Source organism: Mesoplodon densirostris, chromosome 16, assembly GCF_025265405.1.
Source record: "Mesoplodon densirostris isolate mMesDen1 chromosome 16, mMesDen1 primary haplotype, whole genome shotgun sequence".
NCBI lineage: Eukaryota > Metazoa > Chordata > Mammalia > Artiodactyla > Ziphiidae > Mesoplodon > Mesoplodon densirostris.
The window spans coordinates 28,257,087-28,278,756 of NC_082676.1; the positions used below are offsets into that span (position 1 = coordinate 28,257,087).

At 52.9% G+C, this 21,670-nt stretch overlaps 1 protein-coding gene across 1 annotated transcript in view; it reads right to left on the bottom strand.

Annotated features, from left to right (window-relative positions):
- Nucleotides 1-2,978: 2,978 nt before the first annotated feature.
- The window catches only part of RSPO4 (R-spondin 4), a 41,871-nt gene continuing 23,179 nt past the window's right edge, over nt 2,979-21,670 (bottom strand). Inside the window, exons 2-7 of the mRNA XM_060079183.1 lie at nt 11,435-11,623; nt 10,592-10,732; nt 7,792-7,977; nt 4,372-4,437; nt 3,566-3,858; nt 2,979-3,215 (exon numbers count right to left, since the gene is read on the bottom strand). Coding sequence (XP_059935166.1) covers nt 2,979-3,215; nt 3,566-3,858; nt 4,372-4,437; nt 7,792-7,977; nt 10,592-10,732; nt 11,435-11,623 — 1,112 coding nt within the window. The remainder of the gene's footprint in view (nt 3,216-3,565; nt 3,859-4,371; nt 4,438-7,791; nt 7,978-10,591; nt 10,733-11,434; nt 11,624-21,670) is intronic.

Below are 21,670 nucleotides of genomic sequence, written 5' to 3' on the forward strand. Positions count from 1 at the left end.
GTTGCTCGGTTATGAGCCTGTTCCTGGTTGGGTGACGCCCTCTAGTGACAGAATGTGGGTAGGACGGGCACCGTGGTGCCCCGTCAGGCAGGTGCGGAGTGAGCCCAGGCGGATGCAGAGCCGGGACGAGAGGGCTTTAGCGGGCCTAGCTGGAGTGGGCCGCTGGAGGGGTCAGGCGGGAGCTCCTAAACCTGGGCTAAGCTGTTAATTCTCTGCCACTGGGGTAGCATCCAGAGGGGCCAGAAGCCGGAACCTCCCCCGTACTCTGCCTGACAGTCCTCTCTTGCTGGGTGGCCCCATCAGTTTCTTTTTTTTTTTTTTTTAACATCTTTATTGCAGTATAACTGCTTTACAATGGTGTGTTAGTTTCTGCTTTATAACAAAGTGAATCAGATATACATATACATATGTCCCCATATCTCTTCCCTCTTGTGTCTCCCTCCCACCCTCCCTATCCCCTCTAGGTGGTTACAAACCACTTAGCTGATCTGCCTGTGCGATGCGGCTGCTTCCCACTAGCTATCTATTCTATGTTTGGTAGTGTATATATGTCCATGCCACTCTCTCACTTTGTCACAGCTTACCCTTCCCCCTCTCCACATGCCCAAGTCTATGCTCTAGTAGGTCTGTGTCTTTATTCCCGTCTTACCCCTAGGTCCTTCATGACCTTTTTTTTTTTTTCTTAGATTCCATATATATGTGTTAGCATATGGTATTTGTTTTTCTCTTTCTGACTTACCTCACTCTGTATGACAGACTCTTGGTGCATCCACCTCACTACAAATAACTCAGTTTTGTTTCTTTTTATGGCTGAGTAATATTCCATTGTATATATGTGCCACATCTTCTTTATCCATTCATCTGTTGATGGACACTTAGGTTGCTTCCATGTCCTGGCTATTGTAAATAGAGCTGCAATGAACATTTTGGTATATGACTCTTTCTGAATTATGGGTTTCTCAGGGTAGTGGGATTGCTGGGTTGTATGGTCGTTCTATTTGTAGTTTTTTAAGGAACCTCCATACTGTTCTCCATAGTGACTGTATCAATTTACATTCCCACCAACAGTGCAAGAGTGTTCCCTTTTCTCCACACCCTCTCCAGCATTTATTGTTTGTAGATTTTTTTTTTTTCGGTACGCGGGCCTCTCACTGTTGTGGCCTCTCCCGTTGCGGAGCACAGGCTCCGGATGCACAGGCCAAGCGGCCATGGCTCACAGGCCTAGCCACTCCGCGGCATGTGGGATCCTCCCAGACCGGGGCACGAACCCGCGCCCCCTGCACCGGCAGGCGGACTCCCAACCACTGCGCCACCAGGGAAGCCCTAGATATTTTTATGATGGCCATTCTGACCGGTGTGAGATGATATCTCATTGTTGTTTTGATTTGCATTTCTCTAATGATTAATGATGTTGAGCATTCTTTCATGTGTTTGTTGGCAGTCTGTATATCTTCTTTGGAGAAATGTCTATTTAGGTCTTCTGCCCATTTTTGGATTGGGTTGTTTTTTTTGTTATTGAGCTGCATGAGCTGCTTGTACCCATCAGTTTCTGGCTTCTCTCTGAGTTTGGCCTCTAAGAGGTGGTTACCTGGGAGGGTCTCCTTCCCAGTAAGGGGCCTAAATCCCCGGGAGAATGTGGGAGAGGCTGGGATTGGTGAGGATTAGGAGCTGGGGGTCAGGGAAACATCTGAGATCCAAAGGTTAGAGGAGGGGCTTAGGCCCTGAAGAAACTTTATCTCCTGATTTGAAAACGTTTAGGAAAAATCTTGTCCACAGCCCCCAGTTGGGGCAGAGGACCAGGCCCCCTGAGGGAAAGAACATGGCCAGGGGATTGCAGGACTGGAACTTTCTATTCCTATCTTTGTGTCTTAGAATTGTGGAATGTAGAACATTCAGCATCCTAGCATTTGAATCTTATCAGAAAACTCCATGTAGAATATAAACTTTGTAGAATCAGATTATTGAGCCTTGAGGTCAGAATCAAAAGTGCAGCCCCCTCAAATTTAGACCCAGTGATCTGGGACTGGAAGTCATCTGAGAGCTGCCCTCTCCCCCGATCTTGTCTTGGAATGAACGTTTGCTCTGTCTGTTCCGAAATTTGTTCACAATTAGTAAGTCTGGGTGGGGCCCCGAAATCTGAATTTTTAGGAAGCACCCAGAGGATGTTGTTGGGCCACCCAGGCTGGGCAATGGATTTAATCCAGTTATGCCTCGTCTTCATCCATCAAACGGGGGAACCGAGGCCCAGAAAGAGGAAATGATTTGGCCTTGGCCCCGCAGATTGCCGATGACAGGCTGGGACTTGGACCTGTGCCTCCCAGTGCTGAGGCCCCTCTCACCAGCAGCCCAGGAAGTTTAGACAGCTCCATGCAATTGTCACACCTCCTAAGTGTCCCTGACCCCTCAGATATGTCATATAGCACACAGATAGGTTCCTGGGGTCTCTCCTGTTATCTTGGGACTGAAAGGCACAGGGTTGCTCTCTTCTGCCTCTGGCCGAGCCCCCTTCTTACAGGAGGCCTGGAAGGGTTGAGGGCCCAATTCTCCTCTCCCCCCACGGCCCCCACCCAGTCCCCGGCACAGCACACCCTGGCCCTCTTGGCCCCGGGCATTCCAGAGAAAACCACCCCACATCATTTAGATTCGGCTACTCCAAACTCATCAGCATCATGATTTCGTAACACCTGCTTGATGCCCAAGAAGCATTTGCGAGTTTCTTTCCTCTTTATTAAAAAAAAAAAAATTGTGGGGTATTGAAACAACAACAACAGAGCATTTCAGAGGCACAAACTTTTGTAGAAGAGAAGCTCGTGGCCTGGCCAGGCAAGGGGCTCTTGCTGACCTCAGGGAGGTGAGAGGGGGATTGAGGCCTGGGAAGGGGCAGGTTCCTCAGAATCTGTTGGAGGCAGTGCTAGGGGATCCCCATGCACCAGGCGGAGGGAGGCCTGGGGGTGGGCGCTGTCTCGGGTGGGGATGTGCTACTTCATCACCTTTAGCCTCTTCTCCAGCCAGCTGACAGCCCCAATTCCCAGGCCACCCTGGGCTCCTGGGGTCTCACGCTCTCCCTGCTCTCGGCTGCTGGAAATGCCAATGTGAATTGGGAGCACCGCTTCCTGGGGAGTCAGGGGAGCAAAGGAAGAACGAGGCACTTGGCAGGACGACAGGCAGTGAGGAGATGCCTCCTGCTCTTCCGGCTGGCGTGCGGGGGTCGCAGGCTGGGGTGTCGGGGTGCTGTGGGTGAGTGGGGGAATCTTCCCCTGCTCCTGATCCGACAACTTCCTTCCTCACCTCCCCAAGGGCTCCCGAAGTTCCCTCTCAGCCGTGGGTGTGCTGAGCAGGGCAACCAACAGGTGGAAGGCACAGCCCCTGGGTTCCCTTTGTGACCTTGGGCAAGTCCCTTCTCAGGCCTCAGTTTCCCCAGCGGTACAACAGGCAGGAGGACCCGGGGGGGACAGAGTGGCCTGGATGATCTCAACGTTCCTTTCAGCCTCCATGGCCTCTTCTAGGATGGGCTGGTGGTTCCTCCAGGGGTGACAGCCCCACCTGATGCAGGACATGGGTGTACCGTGGGCTCAGGACACAGGGGCCAGGGAACCACGAGAGGGAGGGTGCTGAGGGAGCACTGATGAGTGCAGCAGGCAGCTCCCAGGAGGGTGACTCTGCGCCACAGGAGGGCAGGGGGCTGGTTGACCAGCCAGAGGCCCCGTCGTGGCTCCTCCGTGGCCAGCTGGGGCAGCAGGAAGCCCTGAGACTCTTCCGGGGGCTTCCCAGGGGAGCTGGTGGCTGAGGGCTGTGGAAATGCCTCCAGGGATTGGCCAGAGCTGGAGGCATCCACAGCTCTGGGTTCTGGGGTCTCCTCTGGAGCAGAAGCGGGTTTCTCAGGACTCAGTAAACCTGCCTAGGCTGTGGCCTGGGCCCTGCTCTTAGAAACACCTTCTCTGCAAAGGGGTCTGGGAGGGTCTGGGAAAGGCCTAGAAAAAGATGTTTGTTTTCTTTAAGGAGAAGACAGAGAGCGAAGGGGTGAGGGGTGGAGAGCACAGGAGCTGGTCTCTTAGTGTGTGTGGGGGGGGGGGGGCGGGGGGGGGACGCAGTGAAGAACAGAAGAAAAACAGGAGGAAAGAAAAAGATAAAAGGAAAGAAGAAAGAAGAGAAAGGAGGGGAGGGAGAAGGGGAAATCAGAAGTGGAAGAAATGCAGGAAATAAAAGAGAAAAAAGAGAGGAGAGGTGGGTGAGAAAGAGAAGAGAGAAGGAAGAGAAAGAGCTGCAGCAAGAAAGCGAGGAGCGCGCGAGAGAAAGCTTGGAGCTGCCGGCGGTCTGGCTGCGAGGGGCGTGCCTAGGCGGGCGCTGGGCGGAGCCTCCCTTCCCCCCTGCCGTCCAGCTTCCGGTCCTTGCGCGGGCGCCGATCTTTCCCGATCTTCTTCTGGTTGGGGTTACTCTCTGCAAAGAGAGCGCGGGGCGTTGTTGCTGAGGCCATCCTGACAGACGAGGGTGCCCCCCACTCCCCGCAGCAGGCTCGGAATGACATGGGGGTGCTGACCTGACAATCACTCCTTTTTGGAGTTGGGACGGCGGCATCACTTACCCCAAACCGGACACTCCTCTCAGTTCCTCGGCGGGGGGCGGGGAGGGCGCTGACCTGCTGAGCGCCACCCATGCTGGGCATCTGCTCCACCAGGCCTGGAGGTCCACTGTCGGGACCCCAGTTGGGACTTAGGGTGGCCTCGAGGGGGGCCCATGACACTCCCACGTGCACTCACTGCGAGGTTTACAGAGCTCTTCGCGGGAGACTCAACACCTTTCACCTGGGTCCCGGCACCAACCTTCCCACTCAGCTTGGGCCCAGCTCTGCCCTCAAAACAACAGTGACGTCAGCACTTAGCTGATGCTCCCGCTGAGTCTGTCACCCTCACAACAGCTGGGAAGCAGGCGCAGGCCCACTGCCCCATCTGACGCCCTCATCGGGGTCTGTGCCTCACCCAGTTCCCACCGTGGGGGGTGGATACAAACCCCAGACCTGCCTCGAGATCCTGACCCCATTGCGCCCCACTCCCCATCCCCCGTGGAGCTGGGGTGAGTTTCTAACACAAACATCAAGTCCCATTTCTCAGGTGAGGTGACTGAGGCCCAGGTGGGGCCTTGCTTAACTCAGTGGCACAGCCTGGGCTGGAGTTCTGGGCATCACTTTCAAGTGACTCCTCACTCACTTGGAGGAAAAGACCACGTTGTCTCTGTGGCCTCCCCCTACCCGCCCCAGCCCCCTTGCTCACACCGTCCTGGCCACTGGCAGGTTCATGCCACCTCCACACCTTTGCACTGGCTTTGCCCTCCGCCTGGAATGCTCTTCCCATTGTTTTTTGTCATTATTATTATCAACAGGTGAGAAGACTGAGGCATGGTTGGGAGCAGGGCCAGCCCCAAATTTCTGTTTTAAAAGTGTCTCCACATCCAGGCCATTTTCACCCATCATTGGCCCCATACTCTTCTCCCACAGGAGCTGTGTGCCCCCTTGAACATGAAGGAACTGAGGCTCTGGGAACCACTTCCCAAGGTCACAGGGTGAGGCAGTTAGAGAGCTGGGAGTGGCAAGGGGAGGGCAATTTTATTACCTGAGTATCAGCTGTGTGCCCGCCTCCTCTGGAGTCAGGGCTCCTCCCTTCTCAGGGTCATCCCCTGAGACCTGGCTGCCCGCTTCTGGGGCCCCCTACACCCACTCCTGGGCCCTTCGGGGGCTCTGAAGCCAGGCGCCCCTCTAACCTCCCGCTGACTGTGTCAGCCCTCAGGGGAGGACAGCATCTGGGGGATGGGGTGGGGGGCTGCCTGAGGGACCCTTGCCAGCTGTGAAGGTGGGAAGTGGGGTGAGAGGCTTTGGGTCCCCACCCCTTCCCTAGGCCTGCCTACCCACCCACACCTGCCATCCACAAGTGTTGACTGAGCACCTACTATGTGCCAGGCCCTGTTCTAGGTGCTAGAGAGGGAGCTGGAAATAAAGCAAAGAGCTTGTTTTCACTGGAGGTCCCACTCCATCGAGGAAGACAGACATTAAACAAGCAAAGAATGTGCACGATCATTTCAGGAAGATTTAAGAGCTGTGACGTGATATGGTAGAAAGTGACTCTTGGTTGGGGGAAGCTCACGGAAGGCTCTTTGAGGAGGGACATTTGAACAGATGCCGCAGGGAGCCCACAGGAGGGCTGTTGTGAGGATCAAAGGCATCATATTTACAAAGCACTTAGCACAGTGCCCAGCATGTGGTCAGCGCTTTATGGATGTTTGCTGCTGTTGCTATTGTTGTTATTATTCTTATCGTTATTATCTGGGGGAAAAGCTTTCCTCTCTCAATGCCTCCACAGCCAATCAGCCACTAGCTCTCAGATGCCATGAGAGATGTGGCCGTAGTGCTACGGAGACCTGTCCGTCAGTGTGGGTGCTTCCTCAGGTCTGGGGTCTCTTAGTTTCTCTGGTCCCATCTCAAACTCATCCTCTGTCCCCAACTGCCCACTATGGCCCTGAGGTGCCTCCATCTCTGTTACCTGCACTCCCAACCCAGACACCACAAGCCCTTCTGAAACCAGGGGTGCCCCTGGGTTTAAGTCCTGACTCCACCCTGACCCAGTGAGCCCCATGTGACCTGGCTCCAGGGCCCTCACCCTTACCGTGACTGTAGATTCTTCTTTGCACACAGACCTATGTTTGAATTCCAGGTCCACCCTTCCCTAGCTGTGTGACCCTTGAGCAAGTGGCTCAACCTCTCTGGGCCTTAATCTCCTCATTGGTAAAACTAGAATAACAATACCCACCTCATAGTGTCATTGTGCAGATTAAATGACTTAATGAATGTAGAGGATTATCACAGTGCCCTGTGCATAGTAGGTGCACAGTTAACATTAGCTAATGCTACATTATTATTACTCACTGTTTACATCTTACACACTCTGCGGCCTCTCTTCTATTTAAATCAGTGGTTCTTCATAGCCCCTGGGGTATTCTGGAACTCTGCGGTGATCTTGGTTGTTACAACGAAGGGGTTCCCTGGGGCATTCAGTGGAAGGGGATGGGGGGTGCTCCGTGGGACAGTCCCCCAGGAAGAAGGCCCCATCCCAGCCAGTTCTCTAACGGCTGCTCCAGCCTCACGTAGGGAGCTCAGAGTTGAACTCTGTCTCGTGTGTGAATGCCAAGTGTTTGCGAACACTTGTCCCATTACTGAATATTCTAGGGCTGCCAGCGTGGTGTCAATCGAGAAGTCAGACAGTTTTGTCGGACTTTACTAAGAGCTGGTCGCCATCTGGGAATCTGCGTCTCTGATGGCAACACAGCCGTGCGTGAGGCCCTGACTACGGATGGCTACCACTTTCACTGTGATTTGACTTCGGTCAGTACTCTGGTGTGTTGGGCCCGAGCGCTGCCATAATGAAATTTCTTTTATTTCTCTTTTATAGTTAAGCACTATACTGAATTAAAAAAAAAAACGATCAGTGCAAGTGGGTCACATTATCCATGACTTTGTTTCAGAGTGTAAAGAGGGCGTCCCAAGTCCTTTGACAGGAGGTGTCGGTCTGAAAGGGTCGCAAACTCCCGCTGGAAAGGGCAAACTTGATCTTCCCCAGGGGTCTGGGACTGACCCCAGTAGGAGGACACCAGAGGGGGCAATGCTCAAGGCACAGAAAGGTGTGGCTCGTGGGGGGCTTTCAGGCAGCCTTACAGGGACTCTTTGTGGGGGCTGTGTCCCAAGGCCACTCAGAGCCACCCTGGGCCCTGCCTGCTGTTGCCCCCCGTGCCCGGCCTGGTGCTCACCTCCTGGGCAGGGCCTCCGAATGGGACATTGCCTTGACTCAGACAGCACCTGGCAGGTGGCTGCCTCCTCCCGCACGGCCCTGCCGGCCTCCCGCACGCGGGTCTCCAGGCCCCAGGCTGAGCCGCAGGTCTTCCCGTTGTGTGTGCAGGGGCTCCAGCTGCCCCAGGGGCCCAGCTCACACTCCTCTGTGAGGTGGAGAGACAGACAGACAGATGGGGTCAGCCGGCAGTGAGGGTTCCTCAGCTCAAGGGCAGGGTCTGAGCGGTTCAGTTCCCTGAAGACACCACCTCCTCATGCAAAGGAGTCACAGGCTATTACAAGCAGCAGAGGGGGACGTTTAAACAGCTATTTGTAAGAGCCTGGGATGAGAGCTGTACTAGAGCAAGCACAGGCTGCTGCGGGCCAGAAGCCTGAGGGACCGGTTGTGTGGCTTTAAAGGGGAAGGCTTCCCTGAGGAGGTGACAAAGGAGCTAAAGGGAGAGAGGACTTCATCAGGTTGTGATGGAAGGAAGTGCAAGCAGGGCAGCTGTGCACAGGCCGGGGGCCTGGCCGCCCTGTGTCAGGGACAAGGAAGCTACAGTGGGGGTGGACTGAAGGTTCAAGGTCAGCTGGGAGGCCCTCGGGGCCAGGACCTGGATTTTGAACTTGATCGTGCGCCTTTGATCAGCTGTACGAGGTGGGACCTACACTGGGCTGTTGTGAGGAAAAATGAAGTCATGGACATAAAAGGTCTTAGTAGGGAGAAATTTTCAAAATATATGAACATAGTATTCTTTCACATTTGATTCTTTTAAGAGTCCCTGAAAGGTAAGCAGAGAATAGGGCAGCTATTAATACCCCATTTTGCAGATTAGGACACTGAGGTCTAGAGCAGGTGAGGGGCTTGCTAAGGGAACAGAGAAGGAGCTCACAAGACAGAACTGCAAGTGTTTAAGATCCAGTTGGGCCCAGAAACCAGCTCTCCAGACCTTAGAATGATGGTCCTTCACAGATGCATTCATTTGGGAAGCAAAGACTGAGCGCCTACTGTGTGCCACATGCCGTGCTGGGTGCCGAGGTGCAGCAGGGACAAGACAGACCCTGCCAGTCTGTCTGCTGGTCTTGGGTCTGCCTCCCAGAGTTCACTGTCTAGAGCGGTCAGGCTGGAAGGCAGGGTGCTCTGACAGTGATGGGGGAAAACAGGCAGCTGTGGGAGACGAGAGGGTCCCAGCCTGGGTGACCTGGAAGGCTTCCTGGAGGAGGAGACTCCTGATCTGAGTCTTGAAGTAGGGGTGGGGAGGTCAGCCAGGCTCAGGGAGGGGCAGAAAGGAGAAGTGCTCCAGGTGAAAGGAATAACCCTAGCAAAATCCTCAGGATGACTCTGCCCTTCATGGGGAAGTTGGAGCAGGGACTCAAATGGGGAAGGAAAAAAATGATAGGGGTGGAGAGGTGGCAGATGGGGTCCAGACTGCCCATAGCCTGGGGGGTCTACCTGAGGACTCTACCTGAGGACAATGGGAGCCACTGAAGGGCCTTGAGCAGAAGAGAAGCCTGATCAGATTGTCATTTTGAAATAATCACTCTTGTTTCTGAAATGAGCCAGCTGGGCTAGACGCAGTGAGACCAGAGAAAGGCAGGTAGGCAAGAGGCTGTGGCCAAGATCCCAGCAATGGGCAGAGGGTGGGGAGAAAGGGATGTGTGGGGATGGGGTGGGGAAAAGGGGGAAGGAGGGGTGGGGCAGGTTTGGGAGCTTTATTCTGCTTCATTTTCCCCAGAGTTCTTTTTACCACCTAACATCTGTATTTATTTTTGTGTCTTCCGTCTCCCCACTAAAATGTCACGTCTATAAGGGCAGAAGCTTTGTCTGTTTTGTTCACTGATATGTCCCCAGCAACTTTGAAAGTGCCTGGAGCGTAGAAGATGCTCTAGTAAATATTTCCTGAGCGAAAGAACGAGATTGGATTGGATGTAGGATGAGAGAGAAGAGCCCACAGTGATGCCCGGAGCTGGTTATTGATGGAGGAAACCCAAAGGAAGCACCGGGCTGGGGATGGGGAGGGAGGGAAGGAGGCATCCATAGAGCAGGTGAGGATGTGAGTCTGCTGCCCATGGAGAAATGCCGCTGAGGACAGTGAGTTAGGAGCCATCAGCTTTTGGAATGACTGTGAACATGTGCCCAGAGAGAATGTATAGGCAGAGTTATGTGATTTAGGTGAGAACACTGGAGAATAGCCTTGTGTAAGGACAGATCACAGAGGAGGGGCTCACACAGGAGTCTGAAAAGGAGTGGTGGGAAAACAGAACAGTAATGACAGCTAATATGATGTGTAATAATAATGACATGTATTGAGCATTTGCTGTGTTAGTTACTGTATTAAGTACTTTAAATTGTATTAATTTACCCCTTACAACAACCCTCCCCCATGAAGTAGGTTCTATGTTCTATTGTAATTTTTTTAACATTTGGAGAAACTGAGGGACAGAGAGCTTAACTGACTTGCTCAAGGTCACTAATGGTGAATTTTAGAGCTGGCATTTGAACCCAGGCCTTATTCCAAAATCCACGCTCTTCTTCTGTGCTCTGTGGCCTCTCTTGGCAATAATATTGATGTAGATGTTGGTAGTAATAGTAATCATAATAGTGGTGCTTATGATGGGTCTAGTGTATTGAAGGGTTCATATGTGTACCTGACATGGTGTTGGGCTTCCCATCACCACGTGACATTCTCCTATGATTTCTTCCAGGTCTCCTGACACCCCTCACCAGCCCCTGCTCCAGGGAGGGAGGGGACAGGGCAGGGTGGGGATGCCCCCACTCACCCTGGCACTCCTGTGTGCTCTGCTGGGCTGTGGTGCCCGGTGGGCAGGTGGGCAGACACTTTCCCTTGTACAGGTAAAACGGCCTCTTGCACTGGATGCAGAAGTCCTGGCTGAAGCAGCTCTCACATGTGGCCCCACATTCTGTAATACAGCCAGGGCCACCCTTGGTGAGGGTGGCTGCCCAGGGAGGGGATCCTCTGGGACTGCCTGGGACTGGGGAGGGCCTCTGAGTAGCCCAAGCTCTGTAGCACTGGGATCTGGATTCAGTGTGTCCTTTGAAGCCCACACTTGTCCAGGGTCAAACTGGGCTGCATTCAAGAACTCTTGTTCTCAACTGAACTGAGGCTCAGTGGGGGCAGGTGACATGTCCAAGGTAACATGGTTATTTTGATTTCCTTTCTCATTTTAGCTGAGGCTCAGAGAGGGCAAGTAACTTGCCTAAAGTCACACAGTAAATCTGGACTGGGAGTGAGGACTCCCTACTCCATTTCCATCAAAGCTCAGAGATGGTCATGATTTGTCCAGGTCACAGTGAAAATTAGAGTTAGGAGTTAGGGCTCCTTTTCCCATTGAGCTAGGCCCAGAGAGAGTGAGTAGCATGCCAAAGGCCACAAAGCCAAACTGGGGTAGAAGTGAAGGTCCCCTGTCCCATTAGTGTTGAGCCCAGAGAGGGCATTGACTTGCTTAGGGCTTCACAGCCAGCCTGAAAGCAAGCAAGTATCTCAGAGTCTGGGCTCAGGCATATACTACTTCCCCTGGGGCTGCGTTGGGCTAGAGGTAGGATGTGGGCCAGAGATGCTCAGGAGCACAGTGCTAGCACAGGACAAGGGAGGGGCCACATACTTTTGCACCTGTTGACCTCCTGGCCGCGAACGCCGAAGTAGCCGGGGGGACAGTCATGCACACACTTGCCGTACTGGCGGATACCTTCCCGGCGGATGAACAGGAAGAGCCTCTGCTGACAGGTGGAGCAGCCATTCTCCTCTGAGCAGATGACACAGCCTGTGCAGTTGCCCCCCAGACCAGTGCCCACTGCCAGCCAGACCAGGGTGGAGGGTGGAGAAAGGAAGAGAGAGATAGTCAAACCATATGCGTGAGCAGCTCAGACTGTCTCATTGGTATAGCAATTGAGCACATGGCCACCCAGATGACTACATTTCCCATGCAACTAGATGTGGTCACGTGACCAAAATCTAGTGTGTTTTAAGGTAAAGCAGCGTGTGCAACCTCTAGAGAGCTTAAAGGGCAGGGGCATACCCTTTGTCATCCCCTCATCCTTCCTGTTGGGTGGAATGTGAACATGATGGCTGGAGCACGAGCATCTATTTTGGATCATGAGATAGAGACCACGTGTTAAGGATACTGGAGAAATAAGATAAAAAGATCCTGGGTCCTCGAGGAAGGTAGAAGTGCTGCATCAGCCCTCTTCTGCCTGTGCAGACTGTTACGTGAGAGAAAAATCAGTATCTATTTTGTTCATACCACCGTTATTTGGAGTCCTCTGTCACTCACAGACAATCTTGATCTTCACTAACATAGTGTGTATGTTTGACTGTGTGTGGGGTGCACATGCCTGTGGAGGAGCCCCTCACCCTCCTGCTGCCTTTCTGAACAATACCCCATTCCTCATTATCAAAGGCTCCCCAAATCATCAAGTATAGCAAGTGGAGGAAAGGAACCTTTTGTTGTTCCAGAATTGGCAACCAGGGCCCGAAACTGGGAAGAAAGAGGTGGAAAATACCCTGGAAAGAGAGCTCCTCCAAGGCTTATAGGGAGTCTCTGCTGTCTGACCACCACCTGATTAAGCTGACCACCTAGAGAGGGGGACTCAGAGGACTTAGGAGCTGTCAGCCTGGGGAAGGGGGAGCGCTGTGGCTTTCCCTCTGTTCCCAACCCCCAAACCAAGAGGGAGGAGATGCAAGGGTACCCCTCACAGAGACGGATGCCTGCAAAAAGGGGTGACCAGCACCTCATGCCTTGGTTGGACATGAACCTGTGTTGCAGCCCTGCAGGTCTGCCCCATCCAACGCCTCTTTGAGCAGAGAAAAGAGATCAGGAGAGAGAAGGGCCAAGCTGGGAGGGGGAGGCAGCAGAAGAACCTGCACATCCTTCATGGCAAGCAAGGGGGTCCTCCGCAGCGAGGGCCCCCAGGAGTAGCCAGGCTCCAGTGCTGCCGCTGATGCCTCCCCAGGAAGGCTGGTGGCTGGCAGGTGCCCCAGCAAGATGAGGCAGGGCAGACCACGGGGGGCAGATGGTAGTTGGGGAGAGTCAGAAAGTGACCAGGTGTCGTTAAGGGACAGAAGAGGACCAGGCAGCTTCTTAGACACAGCGATTAGGGAAACATGAAGCTGTTTCAGGTACGTTATCACTCCATCAAGGTCCGCCTGTTTAACAAACTACTTATACACTTTGGCTCACCCGAGCCCATGGCCACCTAGCAGGGGACGTTCTTGACTCTCCAGCCTCCCCCCCACCCCCTTCCTATTGGTGCCCCATCTTCCTTTCAGAGGAATTCCCTGTTGTGGGAGGCCCTGGAGAAGGGCAAATCCTGGGGCCTGTCCCCAGGGACAGGATCCATGGAGGCCTGGCCCTTCTTCAAGTCGACAGTGAGTGGGCAGTGACCAAAACCTGGCCAATCAGATACGCCTGGTAGTAGGGCTGAAGCCCACAGAAGCGACTGTAATAGCAACGCAGATGGTGACAAAGCAAAACTCTTACTAACCACGGTCTCTTGGAAGAGCTTAGGGGTCACTCAGCCCAACCCCTGCCACTTCACTGGGGACGCTGAAGCCAGAGGAGGTGCAGCCTTCCCCAAGGTCAGGTAGCCAAACAGCAAAGAAATTCCGATTAGAGCTACAGCACTATTTGTAGAGTGATATTTCAACATGCTGCAGAAAAAAGAACCCAACAAGGACCCTCCCCTGACCTCGGAGGGTGCGGTGTGTGTGTGTGTGTGTGTGTGTGTGCACACGTGCCCGGGTGATGGGTCTCAACTAGCATCATTCATCACCGGGTTTTTGTAGAGAGTTGTCTCTGCCTCCTGCTGCATCCTTGGTCCCGGCAGTTGGTAGGGTGCCCTCTAGTGCCTCTATGTTGTAATGGCACCTCTGACTTTTTGATTCTGATGGCCTCACTCAGGCTTGTCATCATATCTCTAACTCACTAGAAAGAGCAGTACTATTCCTCCCACTTCCCCAAGGTCACGGGTATAGAGACCTGAATGCTAATTTTATGAATAATAAGTGACGACAACTAGAGTTTGTACAATGCTGCTTTAGAAAGATCCAAACTTGATGGTTCTTAAACTTGACTGTGCATAAGAATCCCTAGGGAGGCTTGTAAAGTGTATAGGCCCAGGGATGTGCATTTAAACAAGACCAAAATAGATGTAATTGGCATTGGGGAAGTGTCTTCCCTGCTCACAATCTCCTTTCCCTGAGAACAATCTCTTTTCCCTGAGAACCAGACGTGGCAAATATTCTTTTTTTTTTTTTTTTTTTTTTTCTGTACGCGGGCCTCTCACTGTTGTGGCCTCTCCCGTTGCGGAGCACAGGCTCCGGATGCGCAGGCTCAGTGGCCATGGCTCACAGGCCCAGCTGCTCCACGGCATGTGGGATCCTCCCGGGCCGGGGCACGAACCCGTGTTCCCCGCATCGGCAGGCGGACTCTCAACCACTGCGCCACCGGGGAGGCCCGAAATGTGTGTTTTTGACAAGTCCCCTAGAGGCTCTTATGTGTATTGTGAAGCACACAGAAGGCCGCCACCCTTGTGCGTGGCAAATATTCTTGTACTGCATGACCCTGTCCCCTGGCCAGTGGTGGACAGGCTGTACCAGGGCCTGACAGTTCATCCAGGCTGGGACAATTAGACCATCTCTCTAGAGAATTTTGACTGTGGGCCAACAGACAATGGTCTAGGATGGCCTCTTGACCTAAGGACATTTGTAGGAGGGCAGGGTGGCCTGTGTGAGAAGCTTTGGTGAGCACTAGCATCTGTGGCACATTTCTTTGCTAACAGAGGCCCCATCTTTGACTTTGAGGTTCATGTGGAACCACCTCTGTCCAGAGGCATTTAACCTGGGATTCGGCAACCAGAGAACCAGGTCCCCTTGACTGCAGTGATTGGTTCAGACACAGGCACATGTTTCAACTAGAGCTAATCTTAGGATTGTGTGTATGTGTGTGTGTGTGTGTGTTTATACTGTTTGGATTTGAGAAGCTGTAGACCAGAGCTGGTGGGCAACGCATGAGGGGTGAGTGTCCCGAGAATGGAGGCCACACAAGAGATTGTCTGTGCACCTGGATCCACCCCTAGGAGGGTCCATAAAGTCTCTTCTTTTCTAAAGCCATTTTGAGTAGGGTTTTCTGTCACGTGCAGCGAAAGACTCCTGACTACACAGAAGCAGAGAGAGAGAAAAAATAAATAAATCAGATGCAGGGAGAGAAGAAAAAGCAACCAGAAACTTCATGGGCCCTAGATGGTCAGACAGAGTTTCTGACCATCGTCCAAGCCCAGGTTCCAGTCCCCCAAGGCTTGGCTCACCCCATAGCTCCAAAGAAAGTCACTAGTTCACTTGAGCTAGCTCTCCTCCTGTCAAATTGCAATCAAAATGATGTATCTCAGGCTTTCCTGGTGGCATAGTGGTTGAGAGTCCGCCTGCTGATGCAGGGGACACGGGTTCGTGCCCCAGTCCAGGAAGATCCCACGTGCCGCGGAGCAGCTGGACCCATGAGCAATGGCCGTTGAGCCTGCGCGTCCGGAGGCTGTGCTCCGCAACGGGAGAGGCCACGACAGTGAGAGGCCCGCGTACCGCAAAAAAAAAAAAAAAAAAAAGATGTATCTCACCAGATAGGTGGAGCCCAACAGATCATGGTGGAGCAGCTCTGCTTCAGCAAGGCCAAGGGACCTGAAGCACTGCCCACCCAGCCTGACCATGGCACGCCAAGGGACGCTGGGATTGTAGGGAGCACAGTTCGAAAACCCCTGGCTCCTTCTACACCTCAACTGCATGCTGGCCTTCTTTGCTGCCCTCAAGCCGCTCTGATGCACATTTCTTTTTTTTTTTTTTTTTTCTTTTTGCGGTATGTGGGCCTCTCACTGTTGTGGCCTCTCCCGTTGCGGAGCACAGGCTCCGGATGCGCAGGCCCAGTGGCCATGGCTCACGGGCCCAGCCGCTCCGCGGCATATGGGATCCTCCCAGACCGGGGCACGAACCCGTATCCCCTGCATCGGCAGGCGGACTCTTAACCACTGCGCCACCAGGGAGGCCCCTGCGCCACCAGGGAGGCCCCACATTTCTAAATGAAGTATTTGAGCTCTGATTGCAAGTTCCCTGAGCTTTCTTGGGGCATCAGAGGGGATGGCACCCCCTGTGATTTCCCTTAAGTATCTCCCATAATCAAGACCATCCTCCCCTGGTCAAAGTGCCAGTTGTACCAAAAAGGATGGCCTTGTGTTGCTCCAGCAGCTGGAGGGGCTTGGAATGACATCTGAGTCACATTGTCCTTCCCCAAGCACCCAGGGGATAAGCTGAGACTTGGATGTCCATGTTATGGAGAATGACAATGGGGTTGTCAGTTTACAAAGGGATGCAGGCTTACAACAACTCTGAGTATGTGCGTTAGCCCAAGGTTGAGTGATCCATCCATCCATTCATTCAACAGTTACTGAGCCCCTACTTTCTGTGAGGTCCAGTGCTGGGGGCTCGATGGTTATGAAATGTGGCAGCAGCTGTGTGATCACGAGCAAAGTACTTTAACTCTCTGGGCCTCAGTTATTCTAGCTGTAAAAGGGGGGATAATGCTTAACTTGCAGTGTCGTTGTGATGACAGGAGATGGTACATGGAAAACTCTTAGCTTAAAGCCTGGCAGCAGACTTCTGATAAACTGGATATCTTGTTATTATATTGTTTTCTGCCCTCAAATACCTGAGGACATGTATTATGGTCCAGGTGCCCAGGTTCAAATCCTGGCTCCACCACCCACTGACTGACCTTGGATAAGTACCTTCATCAATGTGGGCCTCAGTTTCTCCATCTGAAAAACTGTGGCAACAACCCCTACTCCCACATATTTTGTTATGAGGTGTGTGCAAGCAGCAAGTGCCTGGCATGTAGTAGGTCCTTCTCCATAAATATAAGTTCCTTTCCTGTTCCCTCACTGTCACGATACACAGTGGGATTGTCAGCCCACATTTGGACCCTCCTCCCCTTTGACTGGTGAGAAAACGGAGGCCAGAGGCATTGGTGGAGGACAACCACCAAACACCATCGCCAGGGAGATGGTCTTTCATCCTCAGGATGGTGAAGGCTCAGGGAAGAGACAGAGGAGGCAGATTTGGTCTTGGGTGAAGGGCAGGTTTTTCTTTCCGTTGGGATCAGGGAATGACCTGTGCTCTTTGAAACGAGGGTTCCCAACCTCAGAGTCATCCATATCCTGAGAATGACCCCAAGCCCCTTGTTTTTTTTTTGTTTTTGCGGTATGCGGGCCTCTCACTGTTGTGGCCCCTCCCGTTGCGGAGCACAGGCTCCGGACGCGCAGGCTCAGCAGCCATGGCTCACGGGCCCAGCCGCTCCGCGGCATGTGGGATCTTCCCGGACCGGGGCACAAACCCGTGTCCCCTGCATCGGCAGGCGGACTCTCAACCACTGCGCCACCAGGGGAGCCCTCCAAGTCCCTTGTTTTGATAGGAGTCAATGGTTCAGTGTTTGCAAGTGATCTCTATATTTTTTCATTTAGGGATTTGAGTGGATTCAGGGTCATCTCTGCATTATCATGCCTCCCACCCACCTTCACTCTGCAGAGCTTTCCTTGAGGGGGTCAAAAGGCACAGGGAGACATCTTGGACCCTGAAAATTACCTGTTTTCCCCAGACAGGCTCATCTCCTCAGCAGCCCACAGTGAGTCTGTCAATGAAAAATCCTCAATACCCAAGCCAAGAACTCCAGCTACACAGTTAAAAAAAAACCAAAAAAAAAAAGATTTGCCAACATTTAAAAAAATCAGATTTCACATAAGAAGCTGGAATTTGGACTTCTCTGGAAAAGGTATGAATACCTGCTAACGTGGGGCCTGCATTCCTGCAGGGCAACATTTGGTTGGAGTTCCATAGATGGGGCATGTGCTCTCCAGTTTGCCAGGCACCCCCGCCACTCCCTATTGCTACCCCTGACACTGAGGGCAAAGGTCAGCTGCCATGTATTATCCCCCTCGAGCTGCTCTTTATCTTTTCTTTTTTTTTTTTTTTGTTTGTTTGTTTGTTTGTTTTCCAGTACGCGGGCCTCCCACCGCCGCGGCCTCTCCCGTTGCGGAGCACAGGCTGCGGAGCACAGGCTCCGGACGCGCAGGCTCAGCGGCCATGGCTCATGGGCCCAGCTGCTCCGTGGCATGCGGGATCCTCCCGGACCGGGGCACGAACCCGTGTCCCCTGCATTGGCAGGCGGACTCTCAACCACTGTGCCACCAGGGAAGCCCTGCTGTTTATCTTGTACCTGCTTCATTCATTCACATTAGAAGGAAATGTAGAGCAGGGGTTCCCAAACTTGGGCATGCATCAAATTCACCTAGAGGGCTTGTTAAAAACACAGATTGCTGGGCCTTCCCCCAGAGTTGCTGATCCAGTAAGTCTGGGGTTGGTGGAGGGGGTGGCGCTGAGAATTTGCACTGCTAACAGGTTTCCACTATAAAGTGGAGTAGGGTTAAGAGCCAGACTGCTTGTGTTCAAATCCCAGCTCTACCCTTTATCCTTGCCCATGTGACCTTGAACTAGTGCCTTAATCTCTCTGTGCTTCAGTTTTCCCATCTGTAAAATAGAAATCATACTGGCCAACCTTACAGAACCTTGAGGACCTGAGCAGGCTTGACACTTAACAAGGGTCTCGGTAATGTTACTATAGCCAACTGCCACACCTCCATTGGTGTTTGTGATCTTGGACTTGCTTTGGCAATCAGTGCAGAACTTTTAATTTTATGTCAACATTTTTGGGGTAGAGTTTCTTCATAACTGGGATGTGCCCAGGGAAGTGTGTTTTGCATGAGAACATTGTGTGTCATGGTGGACTAAAGGATTTAACACAGCTGTCCCAAAGGACTCCCTGTGGGTGAGGAGGATGGGGAAGAAGAAAAAGAGACTGCTGCCCCCTGCCCTGGGCCCTGCTATGTCCTTGAGAAGGATCCAGAACCATCTAGGGGGGCCCCATGCAGAGAGTAATGGGCAGTGCCTTCTCTGATCCCTGCCTGGCAGTGTGGGATGCATGTCACCGATAACCAGAGGAAATAAACAACATCTGGGCTCCCGTCTGCCTGCTCAGACCGCCACATATGGGAGGCAGTCACTGCCACTGGAGGCTGGCTCAGAGGACCCCAGGCACATTCCTGCCTCGGGGGCAGGTTGCACCATCTTCAGCAAGGCACGGGCCCTAGAGATGACTCCAGGTTTGGAGACTCCTGCAGGTGTGGGGACACTGAGATGATCTCAGCTTTGCAGCATGACAAAACACCATTTTCTGGCTGCGTGATCTTAGGGAAGTGGCTTCACTATTCTAAACCTCAGTCTCCTCTTCTGCAAAATGGGGACAATGGTAGTAGCAATCACCTCCCAGGCACTTGTGAGCTCATCCATGCAAAGTACTTAGCACAGCTCATGGCTGATGAATGAGTATTATTTTATTACTTGATTCAAGGGAGATACATGACAGGCACCCCAAGGTGCTCACTTGAGGGCTGGGGCCCAGCTTGGCTCATTCTCCTTCACATTTCCACAGTCTTGCACATTGTAGGTGCCCACTATTTCTTTTTTTTTTTTTTGGCGGTACGCGGGACCCTCACTGTTGTGGCCTCTCCCATTGCGGAGCACAGGCTCTGGATGTGCAGGCTCAGCAGCCATGGCTCACAGGCCCAGCCGCTCAGCGGCATGAGGGATCTTCCCAGACCGGGGCATGAACCCGTGTCCCCTGCATCAGCAGGCAGACTCTCAACCACTGCGCCACCAGGGAAGCCCCCACTATTTCTTAAAAGAAAGAATAATGCATGCATGAATGAATGAATGAATGAATGATGGCTTAATAAAAGTTCTCAAATACTGTTCTCAGGGAGGCTGCAGTCTAGTTGGGAGAACTAGGCTCATACATTGCAAAGAAAGCTGATGATGTCTGCCCAGCAGAGCTCAGAGCCAGGGGCTGGGCACAGACTGCAGTCATCAGGGATGGTTTTCTGGAGAGGCAGATGTGGGGACGAGAGCAGGACTAGTCTGTGTGGGAGAAAGAAAGGTTTTTAAGAGAGGTGAGTACATGACAGTATATAAGTTGGTGGCAGGGAGGGAGCTTGGGCAAGGAGCAGACAGTGAATCCCTGCTAAGGTGTCTGTACGTGACACCAAGGGGTTAATGGGTAGGACCCTCAGAATATAGTAACAATAGGCACACATCCAAAATGGAAACTTGTAATCCTTTCCCCTCCGTCCCCGCAAACCTGCCTCTCCTGTCCATCTGGGTGAATGGCTACTCCACTCATGGTCAGAAATCTTGGAGTCACCCTGCCTCTTCTCTTTCCTTCCTGTCCCACATGGAATCTATCAGAAACTGGTCTGCACCAACACGTTTTCCCCCCTCCCTCACAATCATCGCTTGCCCTGCTCCAGTCATGCTGGCCTCATCCTTGCTGTTCCTCAAACACGCCAAGACCACTCCCTCCTCAGGGCCTTTGCACTTGCCCCTCCCTCTGCCTGGAATGCCCTCCCCACAGTCATCCTCAGGGCTTGCTCCACTTCAGGTATCTGCTGGAACGTCCCCTTCTCTGTGAGACCTCCCTGACCACCTCGCCTGAAGTAGCACCCATCCCTGCATCCTTGTCTCACTCTGCTTTGTTTTTCTTTGGCATTTATCCCCACCTGATATGTGATGTGTTTGTTTGAATTTTTGGTGTCTCTTTCCCACCACTGAAAGGTGAGCTCCAGGAGGGCAGGGGTAAACCACAGCACACTCCACAGACTCTTCAGCGCCATGCTTTGTTCACTTAAATGATCCTGGCGAATGTTGCACATCACTGCCTCATCCTTTTTTTTTTTTTTTTTTGCGGTACGCAGGCCTCTCACTGTTGTGGCCTCTCCCGTTGCGGAGCACAGGCTCCGGATGCGCAGGCTCAGCGGCCATGGCTCACGGGCCCAGCTGCTCCGCGGCATGTGGGATCCTCCTGGAGCAGGGCACGAACCCATGTCCCCTGCATCAGTAGGCAGACTCTCAACCACTGCGCCACCAGGGAAGCCCCCTCATCCATTTTTATAGCTGCTTACCATTCCATATAGAGATTCTGCAAAATTAATTTATTATATCTATTTCAGAGAGGAGGAAACTGAGGTCCAGGGCGGTGCTGCTCCTTGCCTGAGGTCACTTAGTAAGAGGACCCCGGCAGTGTGACTGCAAAACCTGAAGGCTTCATCTCGAGGCCACACGGCCTCCCAGCTGCCAGTGTATCCCAGCACCTCCTTTAATCCTCCACACGGAATAACGGGTCCCCTTGCTAAGGCCTTGCTAGGTTCCCAGTGCTGTGCTAAGGCTACTGCCTCCTTCAGTGTCCATTTGACCTTGACTGAGACAGGAAATTAGCCAAACAGTGGCAGTACATGTGTTCCCAGGACAGACCCCGCCTCTTCTGCATCTCTCATTCATTTTCCCCTCATCCCGTGCTCATCTCCCCTCATTTCCATGATGTGGGGCAGATCAGTACCTGCGTGTTCAATTAGGGGTGACATGCCTATTTCCCTGTCCTTCAGGTCCCCTCTAAGCTCTCTACGAGTGATTCTCTTGCCACCCACCTGGGCCTGGGGAGGTGGGGAAGTGCCCTGCCCCAGCCCCTGCTTGAAATCCACACAGAATCCTTTTCAGACATCGGCTTCCATGGGCTGGGGAGGTGGGGAGATGGAGGCTGGTAGTGGAGCCAGGGTTCATACCCACATCTGCTGTTTCCCAGCCAGTGGTGATCCTGAGATTTAAATGCACATCAGAATCACCTGGGGCTGCTTATTAAAAGCAGAGGCACCTCCATCCCTCGATATGTGCTGTTGGTTTAACGTGTACAGTGGTG